This window comes from Lactuca saligna, chromosome 2 (genome assembly GCF_052625555.1).
Source record: "Lactuca saligna cultivar CGN05327 chromosome 2, ASM5262555v1, whole genome shotgun sequence".
Classification (NCBI taxonomy): Eukaryota; Viridiplantae; Streptophyta; class Magnoliopsida; order Asterales; family Asteraceae; genus Lactuca; species Lactuca saligna.
The window spans coordinates 56,986,583-57,011,038 of record NC_136418.1 but is presented as its reverse complement, the minus strand read 5'-3'; the positions used below and the strand labels follow the sequence as shown (position 1 = coordinate 57,011,038).

At 38.1% G+C, this 24,456-nt stretch overlaps 1 protein-coding gene across 1 annotated transcript; it reads left to right on the top strand.

The window, feature by feature from the left end:
- The first annotated feature begins 487 nt into the window (after window positions 1-487).
- Window positions 488-1,587, top strand: LOC145029748 (wall-associated receptor kinase-like 2). The gene has a single exon (XM_078978223.1). It carries the CDS (start codon window positions 488-490, stop codon window positions 1,574-1,576), a length of 1,089 nt encoding a protein of 362 aa, XP_078834349.1. The 3' UTR covers window positions 1,577-1,587.
- Window positions 1,588-24,456: the final 22,869 nt, after the last annotated feature.

Below are 24,456 nucleotides of genomic sequence, written 5' to 3'. Positions count from 1 at the left end.
TCTAGCATTTCTGTATCGTTGGTTGGCATTAGTCGGATTCCCTATAGATGTCGTTGTAGGGTTTTTAAATGGAGATTTTTTTTCATAAGTAGAAATTATATACAGAGAATATAAAAACCTAACCAGGATTTAATTTGAAATTAATTGCTTTGTTTGTTTTTTCAAAATGATCAAACTCTTGTTTATAAGAGTTCTTCAAGTTATTTATCTATGTATAGTTAATTATTTTATTTTAATTGGATTACTCGTAAAACTAAAAAAAAAATCAATCTCTCTAAGAATTCTTCTATGCTATTTACTAATGGAATAATAAGTTTGATAGTGAAGAAAAAACTGATGACTTTTAAAGATATAATAGACTAACATATATCTTTTGTGGGAGGCATACTCAATATTACATTAACATGAATTGCTAAATGTCTTTTTAGAACAAATGTTAATTTATTAATTATGATATACTTTCTTTCTTTTAGGTGTTAGTATAAGTATGGGATTGTTTCTCTTATCGGTGATCAGCTATGCTTTGTACAAAATAATCAAGAAAACTAAAGCCAAGAAAAGGAAACAAAGGTTTTTTAAACGCAATGGTGGTCTGCTTCTTAAACAACAACAAGCAACTGATGTTGCTTTAGTTGAGAAAACCATACTTTTCACTTCCAACGAATTGGGGAAGGCCACCGACAATTTTAATGAGAATAGAATTTTGGGTCGAGGAGGTCAAGGTACAGTATATAAAGGTATGTTAGCTGATGGAAGGATCGTAGCAATCAAGAAATCAAAGATGGTTGATGAAAGCCAACTAGAAGAGTTCATCAATGAGGTAGTCATTCTCTCACAAGTCAACCATAGAAATGTTGTTAAATTATTGGGATGTTGCCTAGAGACTGAGGTCCCACTACTTGTTTCTGAGTTCATCTCAAATGGTACGTTATATGATCTTATTCAAGATGAAACGGGTGAGTTCTCATTCTCTTTATCAATGAGATTACACATTGCTACAGAGGTTGCTGGAGCACTCTCTTACTTACATTCCGCAACCTCCATTCCGATATACCATAGGGATGTCAAGACGACTAATATACTTTTGGATGAACAGTATAGAGCCAAAGTATCTGATTTTGGAACGTCAAGGTTTGTATCAATTGATCAAACTCATTTAACTACCTTAGTCAAAGGGACATTTGGTTACTTAGACCCAGAGTACTTTCAATCGAGTCAGTTCACTGAAAAAAGTGATGTGTATAGTTTTGGTGTTGTTTTATTGGAACTCTTGACAAGAGAGAAGCCTATTTCCTTTACTAGATTTGGTGAAAATAGAAACTTGGCTACATACTTTATGCTAGCCATGGAAGAAGGTCGTGTGATGTCTATTTTTGATGCAATGGTTGTTAAGGAGGGTTCTACGAATGAGTTGTTGGCTATGGCTAACATGGCAATGCGATGCTTGAACTTCAATGGAAAAAATAGGCCAACAATGAAAGAAGTTGCTACTGAATTAGAAAGAATCAGAGTGTCACATGTGCCCTCTACACATCAAACTAATTTTGGACATGCGACACAACATGATGATGTATAGCTAACATATAACGAGTCAACATCAACATGAACATTATGGATAGTTGGCGACAACCGTAGTCTATGAGTTATGGTAAACCTTATGTTTTCTTTTAGTTAATTACTAGTATCGATAAATTCGTTTGAAGGCCAAAAAGTACGGTATATGTTATATCTTTTTCTTCTTTCATATCATATATATTTTATGTTTCCATTGTTTGAAATTTGATTGGTTCTTAATAAATAAATAAATAAATAAAGAATGGTGTTATGTGTATCTTTTCAGGGCTCCCAATACATCCCAATACATTAGATAAGTTTATTTGTGAAAATATTAAAATTTAATTAATTATTTTAAATTCTCGAAATGGACTTGTAGAGGATATTTATGTGTTTTGATTTCACACCCACATAATTTTATTTTATATTTTAAGAAAAATACATCTTTTGATTTAAATTAGGGAAATTAAATATCCCCTACCGTTATTGTTTGATATCTGAATATTAAATGATTTCAAATAGCTAGATCTATAAACTTATGGAAAATAGTCACTAATAAGATTTACACCAAATCTATTATTGTAGTAAAGTATTAAATTGATTTTAGTAACATAACGTCTTCTTTTTTTAAAGACGGGTCATTCCAAAATTGAAACACGTAAGATTTGAATATGATTTTTTCTTTGGAATGTTTAATTCTGAGGTGATCATAACTATGAAGTCCTTAACATAAGAATTGTGTTTTTAAATAATACTTATCAAATAATATTTAATTAGAAATTTAATTATTTGGCTATTAATCACAGTTTTTATTTAGAAAAGTAATTAAGAAGAAACTAATAAGCCTATCGAAAGGTCGGTTTTCATATCTATTTAAATTTTTCTTAAATTGTAGAAAAACACATGGGGAATGTTATGAAACATTTTGAAAGTGTTTATTCATCTAAAACTATATTTTGTTTATTTTCTTTTTTATGTATGTAAATTGATATAAAACTTATGATTATGTGTTTTTTAATATATTTTAAATGACTTAAAATTTGTTTTTTATGTATTTTTAATGTTTAAACTTTTGTGTTTGTATGTATAGGAAAATATGAAAATAAAAATTCTAAAAACCCGGTTAAACCGAAACCAATCGGTATACCAACTTTAATTAAAAACGTGATTTTTAAAACATATTTGCATAATATAGAACTCTCCATATATTGATAGTTATTTTGAGGATTGATTTTTCTTCATCCACTTAAATTTTATATACATTGCTAATTTTGTCCATGATTAAAACCATGGTTCTAAAAATCATGTCATGGCGCGCCTCAATGCGTCTTAAGACGCAAGGCGTGATGTAGTCATTACGAAAACGTTTAAGACGGATTTGTTAAATGTGACGCCCAAATAATGTGTCAACGTGCACCTTATCGCGTTACAGTGCGAGTTTTTTTGAAGGCATGATTTTTTTATATTGCTTATTTCATTTTTTTTGTTTTTTCTAATCGGGTCTAAAATAATTAAGTTTTTGTTAACTTTGTATATTAAATATTAATATAACACTTTTAGGAACTTGATATATTTGATAAAATTCAATAATTATGTGATTTATCTTTATTTAATGTATATAAAATAATCATTCTTTGAAAAACATCATGGCTCGCTAAAGCTCGTCATTGCTTAACTTTGACATTGCCGTCAAACCCACTCCTCACATTATTTATAACCTTGGTTTAAACTTTTGGATATTAAAGAAAAATAAATATGTTTCCATAAAGTATTTTTTTTTTTTACCCACAACTCATGTTTTGAAAATCGGACCGGACCGGCCGGTTCGACCGGTTCAACCGAGAACCGGTCCCGGATCCGGTTCATAAAGGTCAAAAAACCGGTATTTGTTTGAACCGGTCAAAACCGGAAATTCTAAAAAATATTTAGTTTTTTCATTTTTTGTATTATTTATATAATTAAATATAATTATGACATCATCTGGTTTTTCCGGTTTTTGAGACCGGACCGACCGGTTGGACCACTTGAACCATCGAACCAGTAAGACGACCGGTTCGGTCTTCGGTCTGGTTTTCAAAACCTTGCCCACAACCCCTCTGTTTAAACAAAGTGGCTACTTTATTTTTTTCATTTGACAAAATTATAAAAATGGTCCCTATGGTTTACCAAAAGTCACAAAGTCAGTCCCTATTGTTTTTTTTGATGCAAATGGTCATTGTGGTTTGCGAAACTTGCAAAGTTGGCATTTTTTAACCTCCAGCCCCCATTATTTCACCAAAACCTTAACCGGTTGAGTTGATTGTTCACTTAGTTATAGCACCATAAAACTAATTTATATAATAACAAAAACGTTAATATTTAAATAATAAATAAATTACAAAAAACATTTTTTTACATAACCTTTTTTTAAATAAAACAAAATGTATTTTAGTCGTATTACAAAAAAAATTGTTCTTTACAAACAATTTGTATTTTTATGTATTTATTTTACGTAAAATATATATATTTTTTTATTTCTTTAAAAAATACGTTTTCATATAAAAAATATGTTTTCGTATATTATATTTTTTTTAACACTACTCATGACATAAAAAAATATATTAATTCTTTTGAGTCGTTAGTTCTAAAATACGTATTTCATCTTTTTTAAATACATATAACTGTTTTTCGGTTATATGTATTTAAAAAAAAACATAAAAAACCTATTCGGTTATATATCTTATTTAAAAAAACAAAATAACGATAAGACCATTTTTGTAATTTTGTCTTACGATAATTAATAGTACTCTTGACATAAAAATAAAAAAAAATAAAAAAAAAAATAAAAAAAACCGTATAAATTGTTTAGATACATAACATAATCGTTCTTAAGTTGTTTTTAATGCATATAACCGAAAAAATGGTTTTAGAACTAGTGTCCCAACAGAATTTATACATTTTTTTTTTATGTCATGAGTATTGTTAATTCAGCAAATTAATTCATTTTTTCAAACAAATTTCAAAAATGGTCCCTGTGGTTTCTCAAATGTCATGAATTCAGTCCTTCTATACTTGAAAAAGACAAAAATGCCCTTACAGATTTAGCCCCTAACTGCATTTTAGTAACGGTGTTAGTAAAAAGGGCCAACTTTGCAAGTTTCGCAAACCACAATGACCATTTGCATCAAAAAAATATTAGGGACTGACTTTGTGACTTTTGGTAAACCACAGAGACCGTTTTTGTAATTTTGTCTTTTCATTTTATGTCTTTCTTTAAACATGTTGACTACTTTATTTTTTTTTCTTTGTTATTCTTTAAACATGTATAATACTTTAGTTTTTCTTCCTTGTCATTATTTACATCACTATTATTTTATAATAAAGTTTTTTAATACTTATCATTATATACTTATAAAGCTAACATTTTTCCTTGCACCACATTCATTTGAAACGCCTATTCTTTTTTTCCTTTCACTGCATTCATTTGAAACTCCCATGAGTTTTCAATTTCTTTCTAATAATGATTATAAGTTGGTTAATATGGTTAAATAAATATAAAAACTAAAGTGTAATCATATATAAACTAAATTTCAATACTAAAAGAATATATTTTCTTATACTTATAAAGTTATGTTTTTAACTTTTAATATATTACACCTAATTTATTAGGTCTTATATGTTGTTGTATGTAAACCATTACCATTTTGAAGCTACAACTTTTGAACAATTTGTATAAAATACTTAAATTACTCATTTAACTATAACCTTACACGATCAACTTAAATATAAATTTTAGTTTAACTTAAACAACCTAAATAATATTTTGTAAATAGTTAAAAGTGATAAATTGTAGTGTCTTTCTAATAATGATTATAAGTTGGTTAATAAGGTTAAATGAGTATCAAACCTAAAGTGTAATCATAAATAAACTAAATTTCAATATTACAATACTATTTTTACTTATACTTATAAAATTATGTCTTTAACTTTTAACATATTTGTAACGACCGAAAAATTTCAACCAATTTAAAATTTTCAAAAACAACCCGATTCCATTAAAGTTATTACAAAAAGGTTTTCAATACAATTTATTTAAAGTATTCCCAGAATCACATCACGACGAAAACATGAGGAGCGGTACGATCACGCCTTCGCCTTGCCACGGTCTCCTGAAGAACCTGAAAAACATTAAACCACAACTGTAAGCCCGAAAGCTTAGTGAGATATCCCCAAAATACCAACCACATATACCATACACGCATAATATGCCATAACATATCCGATCACAGAACAGCCATGCACTTCGGGTCTACTGTGTGACTGGTCCGCCGCACCGGCCAACAGTCCACCTGGTCCACCCTCCGAGTCTAGCCATATACATCGAGTCTACAGTGTGATTGGTCCGCCCGCACCGGGCCTTCAATCCACCCGATCCACTCTCTGAGTCTACAGTATGACTGGTCCGCCCGCGCCGGGCCTTCATTCGGCCTGGTCCACTCTCCGAGCCTCGACACGTCTGGTCCACCCTCTTGGGGCCTACATGTAACAGCCCGAAACCACCAGAGTTTGATGGGACTCAGGATTCGGTGGCAGCTATGAGGTGGATATCTGATATTGAGGGGTGTTTCTTCACTTGCTCGTCTCCTGAGCATTTGAAGGTTCGGTTCGCGTTGAACCAGCTTCGCTTGGGAGCGAAGGACTGGTGGAAGTTTGTGACGGCGCATTATACGCCTGCTGAGCTTGCGGCAGTGACCTGGGAGAGGTTCACTGTCATGTTCCGAGATGAGTACGTTCCCCAGGTGGAGAGGGAACGTTTGGCACAGGAGTTTCTGACTCTCAAGCAGGGTACTGAGTCAGTTACAGCGATCACGAGGATGTTCCATGAGAGGGCGATGTTCTCCCCTAAGCACGTATCCACTGAGCAGGCACGTATGAGTCGCTACTTGAGCATTTTGAGGCGGGATATTCGGGAGTTCGCTGCGAACTACTCGTACCGGACATTTGCTGAGCTTCAGGCAAATGCCCGGAAGAGGGAGATTGAGCTTGAGACTCAGGCCAGGGAGGAGGCGGAGTCTCAGGGGAGGGATCGGCGACCGGCACAGTCTCAGCCGGCAGCCAAGCGGGCCAAGCCCGCTAATCCCAAACCAGGGAGCCAGAAGGGCTGCACTTGCGGGAAGTGCGGCAAGGGTCATGATGGAGTCTGCCGAGCGGGATCTTGCTACAAATGTGGCAAGGAGGGGCATATGGCCAAGGACTGCCCCAAGGGGTTTGCAGTGTGTTTTCACTGCAACCAGACCGGACACCGGAAGGCCGAGTGTCCGCAGTTGCGCGGAGCATCTCAGGGATCTGCTCCTGCCGCCATCAGAGCTACAGAGAGTCGGCCTGTGAAGGTCGAAGCGCCGAGAGCTCGAGGGAGATCTTTCCAGCTGACTGCGGAGGAGGTCCGCGCTGCGCCCGATGTTGTGGCTGGTATGTTTCCTTTCATGTAATTATTTTGATGTTGAGATATTATGCTTATATTATGTTATGCGTAGGTACTTTTCTTGTGAACTCTGTACCTGCTTTAGTGTTATTTGACTCGGGTGCGAGTCGGTCTTTTGTATCTTTGGCCTTTAGTCAGCATATCAGTGTTAGCCGTGAGGCATTGAGTCGGCCTCTGAGAGTTTCCATAGCTGACGATAGAGTGATTTGTGCCACGGAGGTTCTCCGGGGAGGTGTATTAGATATTTTCGGGGTTGAGTTTCCGATTGATCTGATTCCTATTGCGATGGGTGATGTCTGTGTCATTGTGGGCATGGACTGGTTGAGCCGATTCGGCGCGGTTATCGACTGTGAGCGTCAGCTGGTGACCATACGAAACCCTAGTGGGGGAGTTCTTTCAGTGTACGGCGAGGGTACACGTTCAGGATCAGCTTTTTGTTCGGCCGTTAGGGCGAGGCAGTGTCTACAGCAGGGCTGTAAGGGTTTTGTGGCGTATGTGATGGATACACGGGTGGCTTCCGAGAGACTGAGTTCAGTTGAGGAGGTTCCGGTGGTGCGTGAGTTTCCAGATGTTTTTCCCGAGGAGTTACCGAGTGTGCCTCCTGTGAGGCAAGTGGAGTTCAGTATTGATTTGATTCCAGGGGCCGCGCCTATCGCTAAGGTGCCTTATCGTCTTGCACCTCCAGAGATGCAAGAGTTATCCTCGCAGCTTCAGGAGCTGCTGGGGAAGGGGTTTATTCGGCCGAGCAGCTCACCGTGGGGAGCGCCTATCCTGTTCGTCAAGAAGAAGGATGGTTCACACCGGATGTGCATTGACTACCGGGAGTTGAACAAGCTGACGGTCAAGAACCGTTACCCGTTACCGAGGATCGACGATTTATTCGATTAGTTGCAGGGAGCATCTTGGTTCTCCAAGATAGATTTGAGGTCGGGATATCATCAGGTGAGAGTGCGGGATGAGGACGTCCAGAAGACAGCGTTCAGGACGCGATATGGGCATTACGAGTTTGTGGTGATGCCTTTTGGGCTCACCAATGCCCCGGCTGTGTTCATGGATCTCATGAACAGGGTATGCAGGCCGATGTTGGATCGGTCGGTGATTGTATTTATCGATGACATTCTGGTATATTCAAGATCTAGAGAGCAGCATGAGGAACATTTGAGGGAGGTCCTTAGGGTTTTGAGATCGGAGAAGCTTTATGCAAAGTTCTCCAAGTGTGATTTCTGGTTGCGGGAGGTCCAATTCCTTGGACATCTTGTTAACCAGGAAGGGATTCTGGTCGATCCGGCCAAGGTTGAGGCAGTGATGAGTTGGGAGGTGCCGAAGTCACCATCTGAGATCAGGAGTTTCCTTGGGTTGGCAGGGTATTATCGGAGATTTATCAAGGATTTCTACAAGATCGCAGTGCCACTCACCAGATTGACCCGGAAGGGTGTTGCGTTCTCATGGGGTCCCGAGCAGCAGACCTCCTTTGAGACACTTCACCAAAGGTTGTGCGAAGCCCCGATATTAGGTCTCCCGGAAGGGATGGAGGATTTTGTGGTATATTGTGATGCATCGATTTTGGGGCTGGGTGCGGTGTTGGTGCAGAGGGGTCATGTGATAGCATATGCATCGAGGCAGTTGAAGCCTCATGAGACGAGATATCCCACGCATGATCTAGAGTTGGGGGCAGTAGTGTTCGCTCTCAAGATTTGGCGTCACTACTTGTATGGGGTTCGGTGTACGATATACACGGACCATAAGAGTTTGAAGTACTTGATGGATCAGCCCAACCTAAATATGCGACAGAGGAGGTGGTTGGATGTGGTCAAGGATTATGATTGTGAGATCCTGTACCACCCAGGCAAGGCTAATGTGGTAGCCGATTCGTTGAGCCGCAGGGCGGAGAGCACACCACTACGAGATGTATGTTTGAGGTTGACCGTGATAGCTCCGGTATTGGATGCCATTCGTGGGGCACAGGCCGAGGCTATGCAACCGGGGATGCAGAAGAGGGAACGGGTCGTTGGTTTGGTTTCAAAGTTCGTTACGGATGGTCGAGGGCTTATGACTTTTCAGGGTCGGATTTGGGTACCGTTTGTGGGCGGTATGCGTGCTACTTTGATGGAGGAGGCTCATCGGTCGAAATTTAAGATCCATCCGGGGGCCACGAAGATGTATTTGGATTTGAGGAAAGAGTATTGGTGGCCCTGTATGAAGAGGGACGTTGCCTAGTTTGTTGAGAGGTGCTTGACCTGCCACAGGGTTAAGGCCGAGCACCAGAGACCGCATGGCAAGTTGCAGCCATTGGAGGTTCCCGAATGGAAGTGGGAGCAGATCACTATGGATTTCATCACCAAATTGCCGAGGACTGCCAGAGGAGTTGATGCAATTTGGGTGATTGTGGACAGGTTGACGAAGAGCGCTCACTTCCTTGCCATCAGTGAGAGTTCTTTAGCGGAGAAGTTGGCGGAGATATATGTGAGAGAAGTGGTATCTCGGCATGGGGTGCCGATCTCGATTGTTTCGGACCGTGATGTGCGTTTCACTTCCAGATTCTGGAAGAAATTTCATGAGGAGTTGGGTACTAGATTGCATTTTAGTACCGCATATCATCCCCAGACAGACGGCCAGAGTGAGCGGACGATTCAGACGCTTGAGGACATGCTTCGAGCATGTGTGTTAGATTTCGGGGGTAGCTGGGATGCGTATTTACCCTTGGCAGAGTTTTCCTACAACAACAGCCATCATTCGAGCATTGGTATGCCACCCTTTGAGCTGTTGTATGGTAGGAGGTGTCGGACCCCCATTTGTTGGGGAGAGGTTGGGCAGAGAGTGATGGGCAGTACAGAGATCGTGCTTCAGACGACAGAGCAGATTCAGCAGGTCAGATAGAGGTTATTGACCGCCCAGAGCCGACAGAAGAGTTATGCAGACCGACGCCGGTCCGAGCTTGAGTTTCAGGTCGGCGACTTCGTTCTCCTGAAGGTCTCTCCTTGGAAAGGAGTGATTCGATTCAGGAATAGGGGCAAGTTGGGACCCCGGTATATTGGGCCATTTCGTGTGATTGCGAGGGTAGGCCGGGTAGCCTATCGTTTGGAGTTGCCAACAGAGGTGGGGCAGGTCCACGACACTTTTCATGTGTCGCAATTGAGGAAGTGTATAGCCGATGAGTCGGCAATGGTTCCATTAGAGGATATTCAGGTGGATGCGAGCCTGAATTATGCCGAGAGGCCAGTGGCCATCAGAGATCGGAAGATCAAGGTTCTGAGGAACAAGGAGGTACCTCTGGTGTTGGTTCAGTGGCAACACCGGAAGGGATCAGAGATGACCTGGGAGCCGGAGCGCGAGATGCGGGAGCAGCATCCGGAGCTATTTTCAGAGCGAGACTTCGAGGGCGAAGTCTAGTTCTAGTGGCGGAGAATTGTAACAGCCCGGATTTCCAGGTATCTTTATTGTTTATGATTTTGGTGTTTTGAGAGGGGACTCGGCGAGTTGGAGCTCAGACTCGCCGAGTAGGGACGCGATTCTGGACGCAGGATTCGCCTGGACTCGGCGAGTCCAGGATATGGACTCGGCGAGTCCGCGCTGTTTAATGAAACCCTAATTTCTCGGGTTTGGGACATATTTAAAGGGCCTTATGGCCGTCATTTGTACCCAGCAGTCCATAGAGAGAAACCCTAGAGTGCTTTAGCGATTTGAGAGAGAGAGGAAGCATTTCTTGACCTTTGTGTGTTGTTTAGCAAAGAAGAGGGAGGTTCTAGCCAAGAGGAAGCAAAGGAGGTTGCTATTCTGTGGATTTGAAGCTTAGATCATCGATCTAAAGGTATGATTTCGGCTCATCTTCTGTTTTGTGAAGTATATTTGGATTTAGGGTTTCTTGTGGCCTTTGTTGGGTTGATTTGATGGCCAAATAGTCCCTTGCTAGTGATGAGGCTTTGGATCTGGATCCATAGAGGTCCAGAGAGCCTCATTCATCAAGCTTTATGAAGAACAATGGAGGTTATGACCTTGAGTTGTGATATTTGTTGATAATTCTTCATATATGGACATATAGAGGTTGTATGTACACCAAGTTTGGGGCTTTACGTGGTGAATCAGTCTAGGAAGGCCAGATCTATGAATTGATGGAACAGATTTGACCTTAGAAGCGAGTTTGAGTGATTGCATGGCATGGACTCGCCGAGTCCGATGAGCAGACTCGGCGAGTAGCTTGAAGATTGCCTTGGATCGGCCAGTGAGTGGTCCATTCGAGTCATGGGTTGACTCAGTGAGTCAGGGCGAGTTAGGGAAGGGTGGTCAAGAGGACTGAGTCGAGCTGGGACTCGCCGAGTTGTTCTTGAGACTCGGCGAGTTGAGTCGGGGTGGCCCCGCGATTCTTCCAGGTGGAACTCGTCGAGTCAGGGGGAGTACTCGACGTGTAAGAAGGGAATCCTAGAGAGTTGGTGAAAACATCTAGACTCGCCGAGTTGCCCTCGTGCACTCGCCGAGTCCGGTCAAAGTTGATCATTGACCGTTGACCGTTGACCAGAGTTGACCTGTGTTGACTTCTTAGGGATAGTCAACCTTAGAGATAAAAAGTGTTAATTAGAGACATGATGTTATAGGAGGATTATAGCTCGGAGGATCGGGCACGAGGGATTTCAGGATTTGTGAGTCATCAAGATACGCGAGGTGAGTCTTCTCACTATACTTTACCTTGAGTAGGTAACCAGAGTTATGTGACAGAGTATTGTATGCTATATGTTGTACTGCATTATTTCTATGTGATTATGCTGTGCATGTTTACAGAGTTGGAACCGGAAGGTTCCTAGAGTTAGAACCTGAGGGTTCACAGAGTTTGGGTTCACGGACCCATAGAGTTATAGCCTCGAGTGGCTAATATGTGTTTTATGTGTGGTATTTTGGGGAACTCACTAAGCTTTGTGTTTACAGTGTTAGTGTTGTTGTTTCAGGTACTAGCAATGACCGTGGGAAGGCGCCGGCTTGATCCGTACACACGCATGGGATTTTGTTATACTTGTGATCTTGGGATTTTGTATAATGTAAATTGGGATTTAAACTTGATGATTTTATGAAAAGTTAATGGGAAATGTTTTTATAAATTGTGAAAAATTATTTTGTAATTTACGATGTTACACTACAGCCTATCCGGACCGCTCGCTAGGCCTTCGGGACAACCGGTCCGCCCTGGGTATCTTGGCCTACAGCACAAAGCAGGACCCGCCTCAACCCAACTCCAGTCCAAACAACCATGTGCACATAAACATACAATCATATAACAATTCACAGTCAACAAACCGATCAAACAGATCACATAACATATCATCATCCTAACCAGGATACCGACCTGACCGGTCACTAGCATAGCATCACCCTACATCTCAGGATACCGATCTCAACCAGGTCTCTAACATATACCATCCTAGCTACCAGGATGCAACATATCAAAGCAATGACATACAACAAATACCCGGATCTCAATCCGATAAAGGGCCGACCTTGGTGCCTTAGACCCTGTTGATATAGTGAGGATAACTCACCTCGAAACTGCCGACTGAACAGATAACCCAAGCTGATCCGATCACTGATACAATCTCCACCACTGGACAACCACCAAGGCACTGAACTCAAAACAATATCCAAAAATTACCAAAATGCCCCTAGAAATCTCTGGTCAACCCTTGGTCAAAGTTAAAGTCAACCCCTGACTGACTCTACTCGCTGAGTCAACCCGATGACTCGCCGAGTCCCCATGCTCAGAATTTCCCCAATCCGCGACTCAACTCACCGAGTCACCCCGAGACTCGCTGAGTCCAACAACTCTGAGTCGACTCACACACAACTCTCCGAGTCATCCCTTGACTCACCAATTCTCGGCTCAACCAAAAAAGATTGGGACTCGTCGACAAGACTCGTCGAGTCCAAGAACAGACTCGTCGAGTCTAAGGTTATCTTCAACTTACTCGCCGAGTTGTTCTTCCAACTCGCCGAGTTGTTCTTCCAACTCGCCGAGTTCCAGCTTATCTTCAAACAACTAGCCGAGTCTACCCATGTGACTCGCCGAGTACCACCGGGTCTGAATCCATACCGAGGCTTTCCAAGCCATGCAGATGATCCAAACCATAGATCTACCCTTCCTAAGGCCATCCATCACATAAAGTGGCAAACTTTACGTGAATCCAAGGAGATCTAGGCATTTTCACTCTAGGGTTTGGGTTTGGGACAAGATAGCTCCTTCAATCACTCAAAAACAGGGACTTTTATGCATTCTAACCCTTCTCCATTCCAGATCTGAGGTAGCAACCTCAGATCTAACCTCTAAACTCCAATACACCAAAGGATATGATCTCTAACACCTCCAAAAATGATGAATCTAGATAATAGCAGATCAAACAATGAAATAATACCTCAAAAGGAAGCTCCAAGAGAAGATTAATCTGGATCCTTGCAAAGCACTTTGATCCAAGTCTCTTCTCCTTCAAGATTTCTTCAACAACCACTTCTCCAAGCTCCAATTGCACTATAATCCCTCACAATCACGTCTTAGGGCTATTTGGACTTCAACAGAGGGTAAAGAGGCTGGGGAGAGGGTATAATGTTCTTTATATAGGGCTCATCCTCCGGATTTAGGGTTTTCTCCACTCAGCGCCTACTCGCCGAGTCGGCCACTCAGCACGCGACCAAAGTCGCGGCCCTACTCGCCGAGTCCACCCATGGACTCGCCGAGTTCCCCTTCCTAATTTACTCTTTTAGCCCTTCACCTTTACTCTTGATATTCCGGGATGTTATAATATTATACATAATTTATTAGATTTAATATGTTGTTGTATGTAAACCATTATCAGTTAGAGCTACAATTTTTGAACAGTTTGGACAAAATACTTAAATTGTTAATTTAAATATAACATAACAAGGTCAACTTTAATATAAATTTCAGTTCCACTTAAAAAATCCAAAGAATATTTTGTGAATAGTTAAAAGTGATAAATTGTAGTGCTAAATGCAAAAACTAAATTGTAATATCAATTTAACTAAAATATTTTCTAAAGATATTTTTATAATCGTTAAAAGCTTTCAAATAAGTATATTAAAATAACTTACAATAAAAATAGTTGAAAATAACTCTATATAAATGATTATATTGTTACCTTTAAAAAAATGTTTGATGTTTTAAATAATTACAATGATAGAAATTAAAACGTTATGCAAATAAATTTAAAAAAAAATAATTAATAATAACAACAACTATAAATAGCATTAAACTATTTATTATATTTAATTTTATTCATGAGTCACCCGCGGGTAGGGGTCATTTAAAAGATTGAGATTATGCAGTTTTAATAGATGTATATATATATATATATATATATATATATATATATATATATATATATATATATATATATATATATATATATATAGTAACATATAATTCAAAATAGTCAATACACTATATCAACTTAGTATACGAATTATTATATCAAATTTAACAACATTATTGTTATATTTAAAAAAACATATATTTGTAAAGATTTCATCTATATAGAAGCTTTTGCGCAACGCGCGGGCATTCACCTAGTTTCTTTTATGAACTAAAAGATCTATTTTTATTTTAATATTTTCTTTTGCTTCGTTGATAGTTATTTATACTATCATCTCTATTTTCTTAAGAGATGTTATAAACATATTAATTAGATAATTTGTTATATAATCATCTACTTAATAAAAGATTAAAACTTCAAACTCATTCATAGCAAATTACAAAAGGAATACAATTTCAACCCATTTTCCAACTATAAAAGATCTCTAATATATATCATATTAGTAGTTTGAATATTTAATTAGGAATGAGCATATAGAGGTATCGAATATTTACTAACCCTAGAATTTCGAATACCGAAATCGATGAAAAAACAATACTGAGTACTAAACTGAACTAATATTAACAATACATGTGTCGACAAGGGTACCAGTTTTCCGTACCGATTCTCATTTTTAAAATTTTATTATTTTAAAGTACTACCGTCCTATATGTTTAAGTTCAGTACGAATCGATGTGGGATCAAGATTTGGTACTAAATGCTCATATACCATTTAAATCATGTAAACTAAGGTGTTGTTTTTTTTTTTTTTTGAAGCAAACATTCATGAAGTCTGTGGACCACCTTTGCAACCCTTTGCAGTGCAGTAGAGGAGGTGGACCAAACGGTTGCAGACTCTAATAAGAAGCGTGTTTGTTTTTTTAACTTCTACATGCTGCTGTAGATATTAAAAAATTAAAATAAATTGATTTTATAAACCAAAAATAATTTATTAATACCGAAAATTTAATAATGTATAACATTTCAACAAAAATTTATGATATTTCAGCAAAAAATAATGATATTTCAACAAAAAAAATAAAGATATTTTAGCAAAAAAATAATGATATTTCATCAAGAAATTATCATTATTCAATATTAAAAAAAAAAAGAGAGAAAAAATCAACAAGAATAAACTAAAAAAAAAAAAAAAAAGAAAAGGTAAAATAAGATTTCAACAACATATAATCAAGATTTTATCAATAAAAAAGAAGAAGAAGAGGTTGGAAGAGGCAATACAAGTGTTGTGCCAAGCAGAACACGCGCAGGGGCTTTTAACTCTGAAGACTTCTAAAAAACAAACAGCTGTGAGATTAAAAGTGTTACGTGTGTGCAGCGTCGCTCAGCAATAAGAGGTATGAAGAGGTTTTTTTGCAAAAAACAAACAGCACCTAACATTTTCTTTTATGTTTTTCTTCCTTGTTCTTTACACCATTCTCGTTTTATATTTGAATTTTTTAGTACTTAAGTTCATTTTTAATAATTAAGTTATTTCTTTTTTAATTATTTTTTATAAAACTACTAATTAGATAAAACTATTACATATCCAATCACTTAACAAAACGAATATAACTTCAAACTTTGTGATTTGATATGTATTAATTTGAAATTGTATTTACTTTGTTAAGTGATTGAAAGTGTAAGTTTTATATATCTTCATTGTAACATACACGTTCTGTTATCGTGTTTTGTAATGTTAAAAGTGAATAATACCATGAAATATTATATGATATTAAGCGTTGAGTTCTAACAGATAGTTTTTACTAGAATTGAAGTAAAGTTATGTTTAGAATCACTCAGAAGGTATTGGAAGTCTTATGAGATTCCAATCAAAACGCAAATATTGAAATTTAACGAAAATATAAAAGTTGAAATAACTAAAATTTTATTATTGAAAGTTGTAGATAATTTCGTTAGAAACATTTAGGCGAAAACCGCATCGAAATCCGAGTTATAAAGAAGAAGTTATGATCAATCGAAGATCCGCGACAAAACCAGCAAACACTATTTAGTGTAAAAAGTGAGTTTTCCATAAACTAATTTTTAGCCTTAGTAATCTAAATGAAAGTTGTAGTATTCGTTAAACCGAGAATTTTCATAAAAAGAACGTTCAAATCTGACTTCGTATGAGGAAGTTATGATTTTTATAAGTTTCGGAATAACAGTAGATAGCTAAAAACTCGAAATAAAGATCGAGCGATATTTAGCCGACACAACCTAAATGAGACTCGAAGGTCTCGCCAATAGTAGTACAACGGTAAATAGACTGACGAAAACGGACATCGGATGAAGAAGTTATGAATTTTTAACGGACTTTTCCTGTATCAGCCTGTTAAAAATATATTAATAAAAATAAAGTCAAAATTAGCCGACGGAGTCTAAACGAAAGTTGTAGAGCATAATTTCACCTACGCGTGCATATATAAATAACGTCAAAAACGGAGCTCGTATGTGAAAGTTATGGATCTTAGAAGTTCGGGACACAAAAATCGAGAAAATCCCGAAATCCGAGAAATTCCGAATGGCTTAGGTTCGGCCACGTCACCTTCCCCCGCGAAGCGCCTCGTGTCCGATCTCGGTGAGTCATCCGAAGCGCAGGTCCAACCCGAGACCGACGTGTGACCGCCACCTGCCTCGCCTCGCATCCAACGCTTGGCACCCCCTCGCTGCTGCCGCATGTTTCTTCCTTTGGCCGAAGACCCTCGGTTCGCACCTATAAATAGGAGGGTGCAAACCCTCCCGATGATAATTTGGAAAAATCACATATTTCGCCCCTAAATCAATATTTCTTTCATTTCAACTTCCTTCGAAGCCCCGGGATCATTTCCAACACCTGAAATACGTTCCAAAGTGCCCGAAGACCCCGAAAAAATTATATTTTCGATTTTGAAGCTCAACTCTCGCAACGCCCGGTTTTCAATAAAGCTCCTGGTTTTCATCGAAGAAAGCTATTAATAGTAACGAAGTGTTGCCCAAATTACTATTTTAACCCCCAGTTATTTCACGGTGAGTTCAATATATAGGAACAATTGTATGTTATGTGTTATATGTGCAAGGTGCTTTCCTGTGATATTCTGGTATTGACTTTGAGTCTTTGGCCATGTAGACCATGTCTCGTATTGGTATTATACATTTGATCATGTAGAGCATGTCTTGTATAATTTTTGGTATTGGTTTGTGCCTTTGACCATGTAAAGCATGACCCATATAACTTTTGATATTGGTAATGGGCTAGGTAGGGCTGAAAGCCTGTATATGCTAGCAAATGATAATCAGAAATTGTATAATTTTTTGTGCCACTTGGGCTAAACTTTATTGATGTATATCAAGTATTGAAACTCTTATATCTCATTGATAGTATATCTTTGAATTAAATCATTGATTGATATGGAAAGCTTGTCACATGATTCACATATGCCTTTGTTGTTCCTTGTTCCTCTTGCTTCTGCCATATTGATGTATATATATGGCATAACGTTATATTGTATCTATTATTGAACTCACTAAGCGTTATCGCTTACCCCTCTCGGTGTTTAACAATTGCAGGTAATAGGCAACCAGTATAGCTTTATACTGTTGAGAGATTTAGAATAGTTTATACTATTACTTTTGTATTTGAATTTAAGTATGTGTAAAATTATAATATCCTGGGTAGTTTTGTAATATATTAAACTTAGTCGGTTGGTATCCAGTATTTTATAATAAGACCTTCAGTATATAATATAATATGTTTATGAATATGCATGTAGCATGTTGTTTTGGAATAACAATGTGTTGAGTATATGAAAGGGAGTTCTTTCATTCATAGACATTAAAGTGGATCTTTCACTTCATAAAAGGAATTTATGTATTAAAATATTTAAATATAAAATAAGAATGGTGTAAAGAAAGACAAAGAAGAAATAAAAATAGTTTACCTCATTTAAATGGGAGGCCCATGTAGGGAAAGAAGCCACTCAATAAGACTTTATACCTTTTCAGTGGACGGTTGATTGATGTAAAAATAATAGATCGATTTTATAATCTTTTATAGCATCTTACTTTCATTTGTCTAGGGGTAAAATTGTCTATATTTTAAGTAGGGATAAATCCGTCTGATTTGTTACTTCTAGCACTACCAAAATAAAGTATGCATTCGATATCATTAAGTTTCCAGCCATATTGTAGCATGAAAGACTCGATTCCAACAATTTTAGTACATGGGTAATATCGTTTATATGTTGCACAATGGGAATGTCGCCAATATAACACTTCTTACTCTGCCAAACTGAGGCTGATCTTTGGCTTTACCAAGTTGCTCGACATATAAGTATAATTCACTCAAGTTATCTATGAACAACACCACAGAACATGCACAAAGCAACACCAGATTAAAATCATCCCTTTTCTAATCAATATTGCCAACCATTTGGATGTTTGATAGGGAGAACAATAAAAATCTAGTTGGTGATTTTAGTTTTATCAATATATTTTATTGTTGTTATTATTAATATCGAGATTGAATGAGCTCCATTTACTTATCGAGACAAGAGGTACGGCCTGTACACTCAAAGTGGTAAATGTGAACTTTGGAATTGCGGAATCAAGGGGCAGCGCTCTGAAACCTAAACATATTTCTTTATCATGAAATGGTTCGGAGTTGCATTTTCCCGCCAAAAAGGCTTATTACATCATAGTTGTAACACCGTGATTTTTCCCAAAAAAAAGCTTTTATTTTCAACAAATTTTAATCAGGAAATGTTAGTGGAAGTCATATTAAGAAAACATCACTAGTGTCACTTGAAAATCTTTTACAAAAACCTAACATGAATCAAAGTTGTAAAATTCAAACCAAAACAAATATCAAAACCAAAAGTAAATGAAACATCACGTCATGTCTCAAAATGGTATCAGCACTAGTAACCAAAAACTATAACTACCCAAAAGATCTCAACCTCACCAGACCATCGAAGTCAAGCTACCTGTACCAATGAAAATCCACAATAACAGGAAAGAAACAAGTGTCAATATCAGTATAATGAGTCAATTTCAAACACAAGCATAAAACAAAACATACACATGCATTATGTCAAGTCAGGCAATCACATCAGTCCACACAACATACATCGATAATTATTCATATATATATATATATATATATATATATATATATATATATATATATATATATATATATATCATGGTTGCAGAAATCGCTAATCGGTGGACTAGCAATTAGGGATTAATCAGCTAGACGGGGATTAATCGGGGACTATTAATTATTAAGAAAATTACTCAAAAATTTATAAATCTAACTTTAATCCTACAAAATAAGCGATTAATTGGCGATTAGGTCCGATTAGGGCCGATCAGGTCCGATTAGGGCAGATTAGGTCCGACTTTGATTTGCGTTGACCAAACACGATTAGGTCCGATTTGGTCCGATTAATTCCGACTTTGACCTATATTGACCAAACCCGATTATAGTGACCGATTAGCAATAAATCTCATCGGTGGAGGTCCGATTAGCGATTAATCGCCGATCAATCGACCGATTTCTGCAACACTTATATATATATATATATATATATATATATATATATATATATATATATATATATATATATATATATATATATATATATATATGTGACATCCCCAAAATCTCGGCCAGAAAAGACCGGTTTCATTTATGCTTTTTAAAATAATTTCAGAGTAAATCCTTTTGATTTAAAAGAGTTGCGGAATTTGTTCCCAAAACAAAATATGGTAAAATAATATTTATCAAATCATTTCATCGAGAGATGCATTTTCATTATATAATCAAAACTCAGGATGTCATGTTCCGATACAGATCATAAAGCATAAACAATAACATTACAAGTCATTCAACAAATATATACATATACAGACTTGTAAACAAAACATCTCGATGATTCATCCATCTTATGCCCTTGCGCCACTTCCTATAATACAAATAAAACTGAGTGGGTCACGCTTGGGAGCCTGGCGAGCATATAGGGTTTTCAACCCACAATAAATAAATTATATTTAATTTCACCAACCAACGATAACCCGATTACCCATTCCCGTTATCCCCACTTTACGTCCCTAAAACAACATCTATCTCAAGGAACCTAATCTAGGATTTTCATCGGGACGGACATTACTGCTAAGGGGTTTCCTCATGAATAGATGTCATAAAGGCAACCATGAGGGGGATAGAGTACACCGGTGAACACATCGTTCACAACACCTACAGGTTATGAACCTACTAGCGTTCCATTGGACTGTCTAGAAAGAGTCTATGGTCGTTATCCATACTCCGCTGAATAACTAGATCAACAACAACAACATCGAGGCCTCTCATCTGTTTATTACACACCAACTATCTACCCATGTTCTACCCAACATATTAGTAGATAAAATATATATTTTTATACATAGTTTAAAACCTGTATAGCATTTTCATTCAATACATATTCCACATAACAGATGAGGTACACCCACATAACACGTATTTCATAGAAAATAAATCAGATCTATGAGATAGAAGAGAGTGAATATACATTCACACACATAACAACAAATTTATACACATAACATGTATTTCGTATAAAATACTTCATAATTATGCGTTAGAAGAAAGTAACTACACACTCACTTGATCAGAAGATGATCGGACAGCACTACGACTTGCAGAAGTAGTATTCTTCGCTAGATCTGGAAGATCTTCACAAAAATCGAACTTCTCGCGGGCAGAGCTTCGGCTCGGGAATAACGCTCTTCGGGATCCTCGGGACTTCGGATCTTGCTTCGGGGCTCGAGAACATAAGTGGCACGTTAAACGAGGCAAAATATGAGAGAAAAAGGAAGGGTTTGTAAAAGGAAGAAGCTGGCATCGCATCCCCTTTTATAGGGTCTGATCCTCGGGGTTACGCCGGGCGTAACTTCGGGGTACGCGGGGCGTAATGCCTCGGTTGCCATCATCGCTTGCGTCATCGGCCCTCTACGTCATCGCATACAAACTCGGAACACTCGAGTGGTACGCTGGGCGTACTTCGGATGAGTCTGGTGACTCCCCTTCGGATAATATCGGAAGTTGGAATGAAAATTAAATATTAAATATTTAATAAACTTCAAAAATTCATATCTCCCTCATACGAACTCCGTTTTCGACGTTCTTTATATCCACGCGTAGGTGAGACTACGCTCTACAACTTTTGTTTAGACTCCGTCGGCTAATTTTGAATTTATTTTTATTATCTATTTTTAGTAGGCCGGGACAAGAAAACTTCGTTATAAATTCATAACTTCTTTATCCGACGTCCGTTCTCGCCTATCTTTTTATCGCTTCGCTACTAACAACGAGATCTTCGATTCTCGTTTAGATTGTTTCGGCTAAAAACCGCTTGATCTTAAATCGAGTATTCGGGCTGCATACTGCTAAGTCGAAACTTCAGAAAATCATAACTTCCTCATACGAAGTCAGATTTGGGCGTTCTATATGTATTCGGAAACCTCATTCCGGCCACTACAACTTTATGTAAAGATATCGAGTTTATTTTACACTTAAATTTTGACGCTTATTTTTATTCTTAATTAATCAAATCACATAATTAAGCAATTAAGCACAAAACACATAATTCCCAAATAATACACTTCTATTATTTCAAAACGGGTTACAAAGGTTAACCTAGACTATTATATCAACATTAATGACAAGCCCAAAAACACAGGTGTTACAATTCTCTCCACCTTAGAATGATTCTGTCCCCGGAATCACACATCAACAAACAAATACGGATAGTGACCCATCATGTCACTCTCCGTCTCCCAGGTGAGATTCGGCCCATTCGTGTGTTTCCATCGGACAAGCACTAACTCGACCATCTTGCGTCGTAACTTCTTAGTCTTTCGGTCAAAGATTGCCTCTGGTTCTTCAATCAACCTTTTGTTCTCATCGATTCTCAACTCCGTAAGTGGAATCATGTCGGGAACTTCTCCCGTGAACTTCCTTAAATAACACACATGAAAAGTGTTATGAATTCCATTCAGTTCTTCTGGTAGTTCGAGCTTGTAAGCTTGGTTCCCAACCCTTTGAAGAACTTTAAACGGTCCAATAAACCTTGAACTTAATTTTCCCCTTTTACCAAATCTTATAAGTCCCTTCCACGGCGAGACTTTAAGCAAAACCGAATCTCCAACTTCAAAAGTCATCGGTGTTCGCTTGTTGTCAGCATAGCTCTTTTGACGATCCTGAGCTGCTAACATTCTTTCCCTAATTATTTTCAACTTTTCAGCAGTTTGATGGACTATCTCCGGTCCCATAAATTGCTTTTCCCCAACCTCAAGCCAACAAGACGGCGTACGACACTTCTGTCCAAACAAAGCTTGATAAGGTGCCATCTTTATGCTCGAGTGGAAACTATTATTGTAGGAAAATTCTACCAAAGGTAAATGTTCATCCCAGTTACCTTAGAATTCCAGGGTACATGCTCTTAGCATATCTTCAAGTGTATGTATCGTTCTTTCGCTCTGACCATCAGTTTGTGGATGGTAAGCTGTACTTAAACACAACTTGGTACCCAATTCCTCTTGTATACTTTTCCAAAACCTCGAGGTGAAACGGCTATCACGATCCGATACAATCGTTAACGGAACACCGTGAAGCCTCACAATTTCCTTCACGTAAGAATTCACAAGCTTATCCATAGACCATTTCTCCCTGGCTGCTATGAAATGCGCACTCTTAGTGAATCGATCAATGACCACCCAAATCATGTCGTGACCACTTTTTGTTCTGGGCAGTTTAGTGACAAAATCCATAGCAATGTCTTCCCACTTACCCCTAGGCACAGACAATGGTTCTAAACTCCCGTACGGTTTCTGATGTTGTGTCTTGACTCTCGCACAAGTCACACACTTGGCCACATTCTTTGCAACATCAAGCTTCATCGTCGGCCACCGGTAGTAGGGTTTCAGGTCCCTATACATTTTAGTGCTACCAGGATGAATCGAGTACATGGTCTTGTGAGCTTCTTCCATCAGAAGATCTCTGATTCCTCCTGTCTTAGGTATCCAAATCCGATCTTGGAACACATTCAGTCCATGATTGTTTATACCGAACACCAACGTTTTGCCCAAACGTTCCTCCTTTCGGTCATTCTTCTCAGAAGCTTCCTCTTGAGCTTTCTTTATACTTTCCACAATTGTCGAGACAACTTCAATTCTCAACGCTCTTGGCCTTTTCCTTTCAAGATTGACTTTCCGACTGAGAGCATCAGCAACAACATTAGCTTTACCGGGGTGGTAAAGTATCTCACAGTCATAGTCTTGAAGTAATTCTAGCCAGCGTCGCTGTCTCATGTTGAATTCTTTCTGACTAAAGAGATATTGGAGACTCTTATGATCAGTGAACAGTTTGCACTTTGTTCCATAAAGGTAATGCCTCCATATTTTCAAAGCGAAAACTACCGCAGCCAACTCCAAATCATGAGTCGAGTAGTTCTTTTCATGCTCTTTCAATTGTCGAGATGCATATGCGATCACCTTATCTCTTTGGGTCAAAACACAACCCAATCCAACCCCAGACGCATCGCTATAAACAGTGAAGTCTTCAACTCCATCGGGTAGAGAAAGTATCGGTGCCTCACATAGTTTCTTCTTTAGCTTCTTGAATGCTTCTTTATGCTTATCACTCCAAGCATAAGTAGCTCCCTTGTGGGTCAAAGCTATCAATGGACTAGCGATCGAAGAAAAGCCTTGGATAAACCTTCGGTAATATCCGGCTAATCCTAAAAAGCTTTGGATCTCCGTGGGACTCTTCGGTTGCTCCCACTTTGTTACAGCTTCAATCTTTGCTGGATCAACCATTATCCCTTCTTGGTTGACCACGTGACCCAAGAATTGGACTTCTCGAATCCAAAAATCACATTTGGAGAACTTAGCATACAGCTTCTCCTTCTTCAAGACTTCCAACACTTCTCGCAAGTGTCTGCCATGCTCCTCTTGGCTTTTCGAATAAATCAGAATGTCATCTATGAACACTATCACAGATTTATCTAGGAACGGATTACAAACCCTGTTCATTAAATCCATGAATGCTGCTGGAGC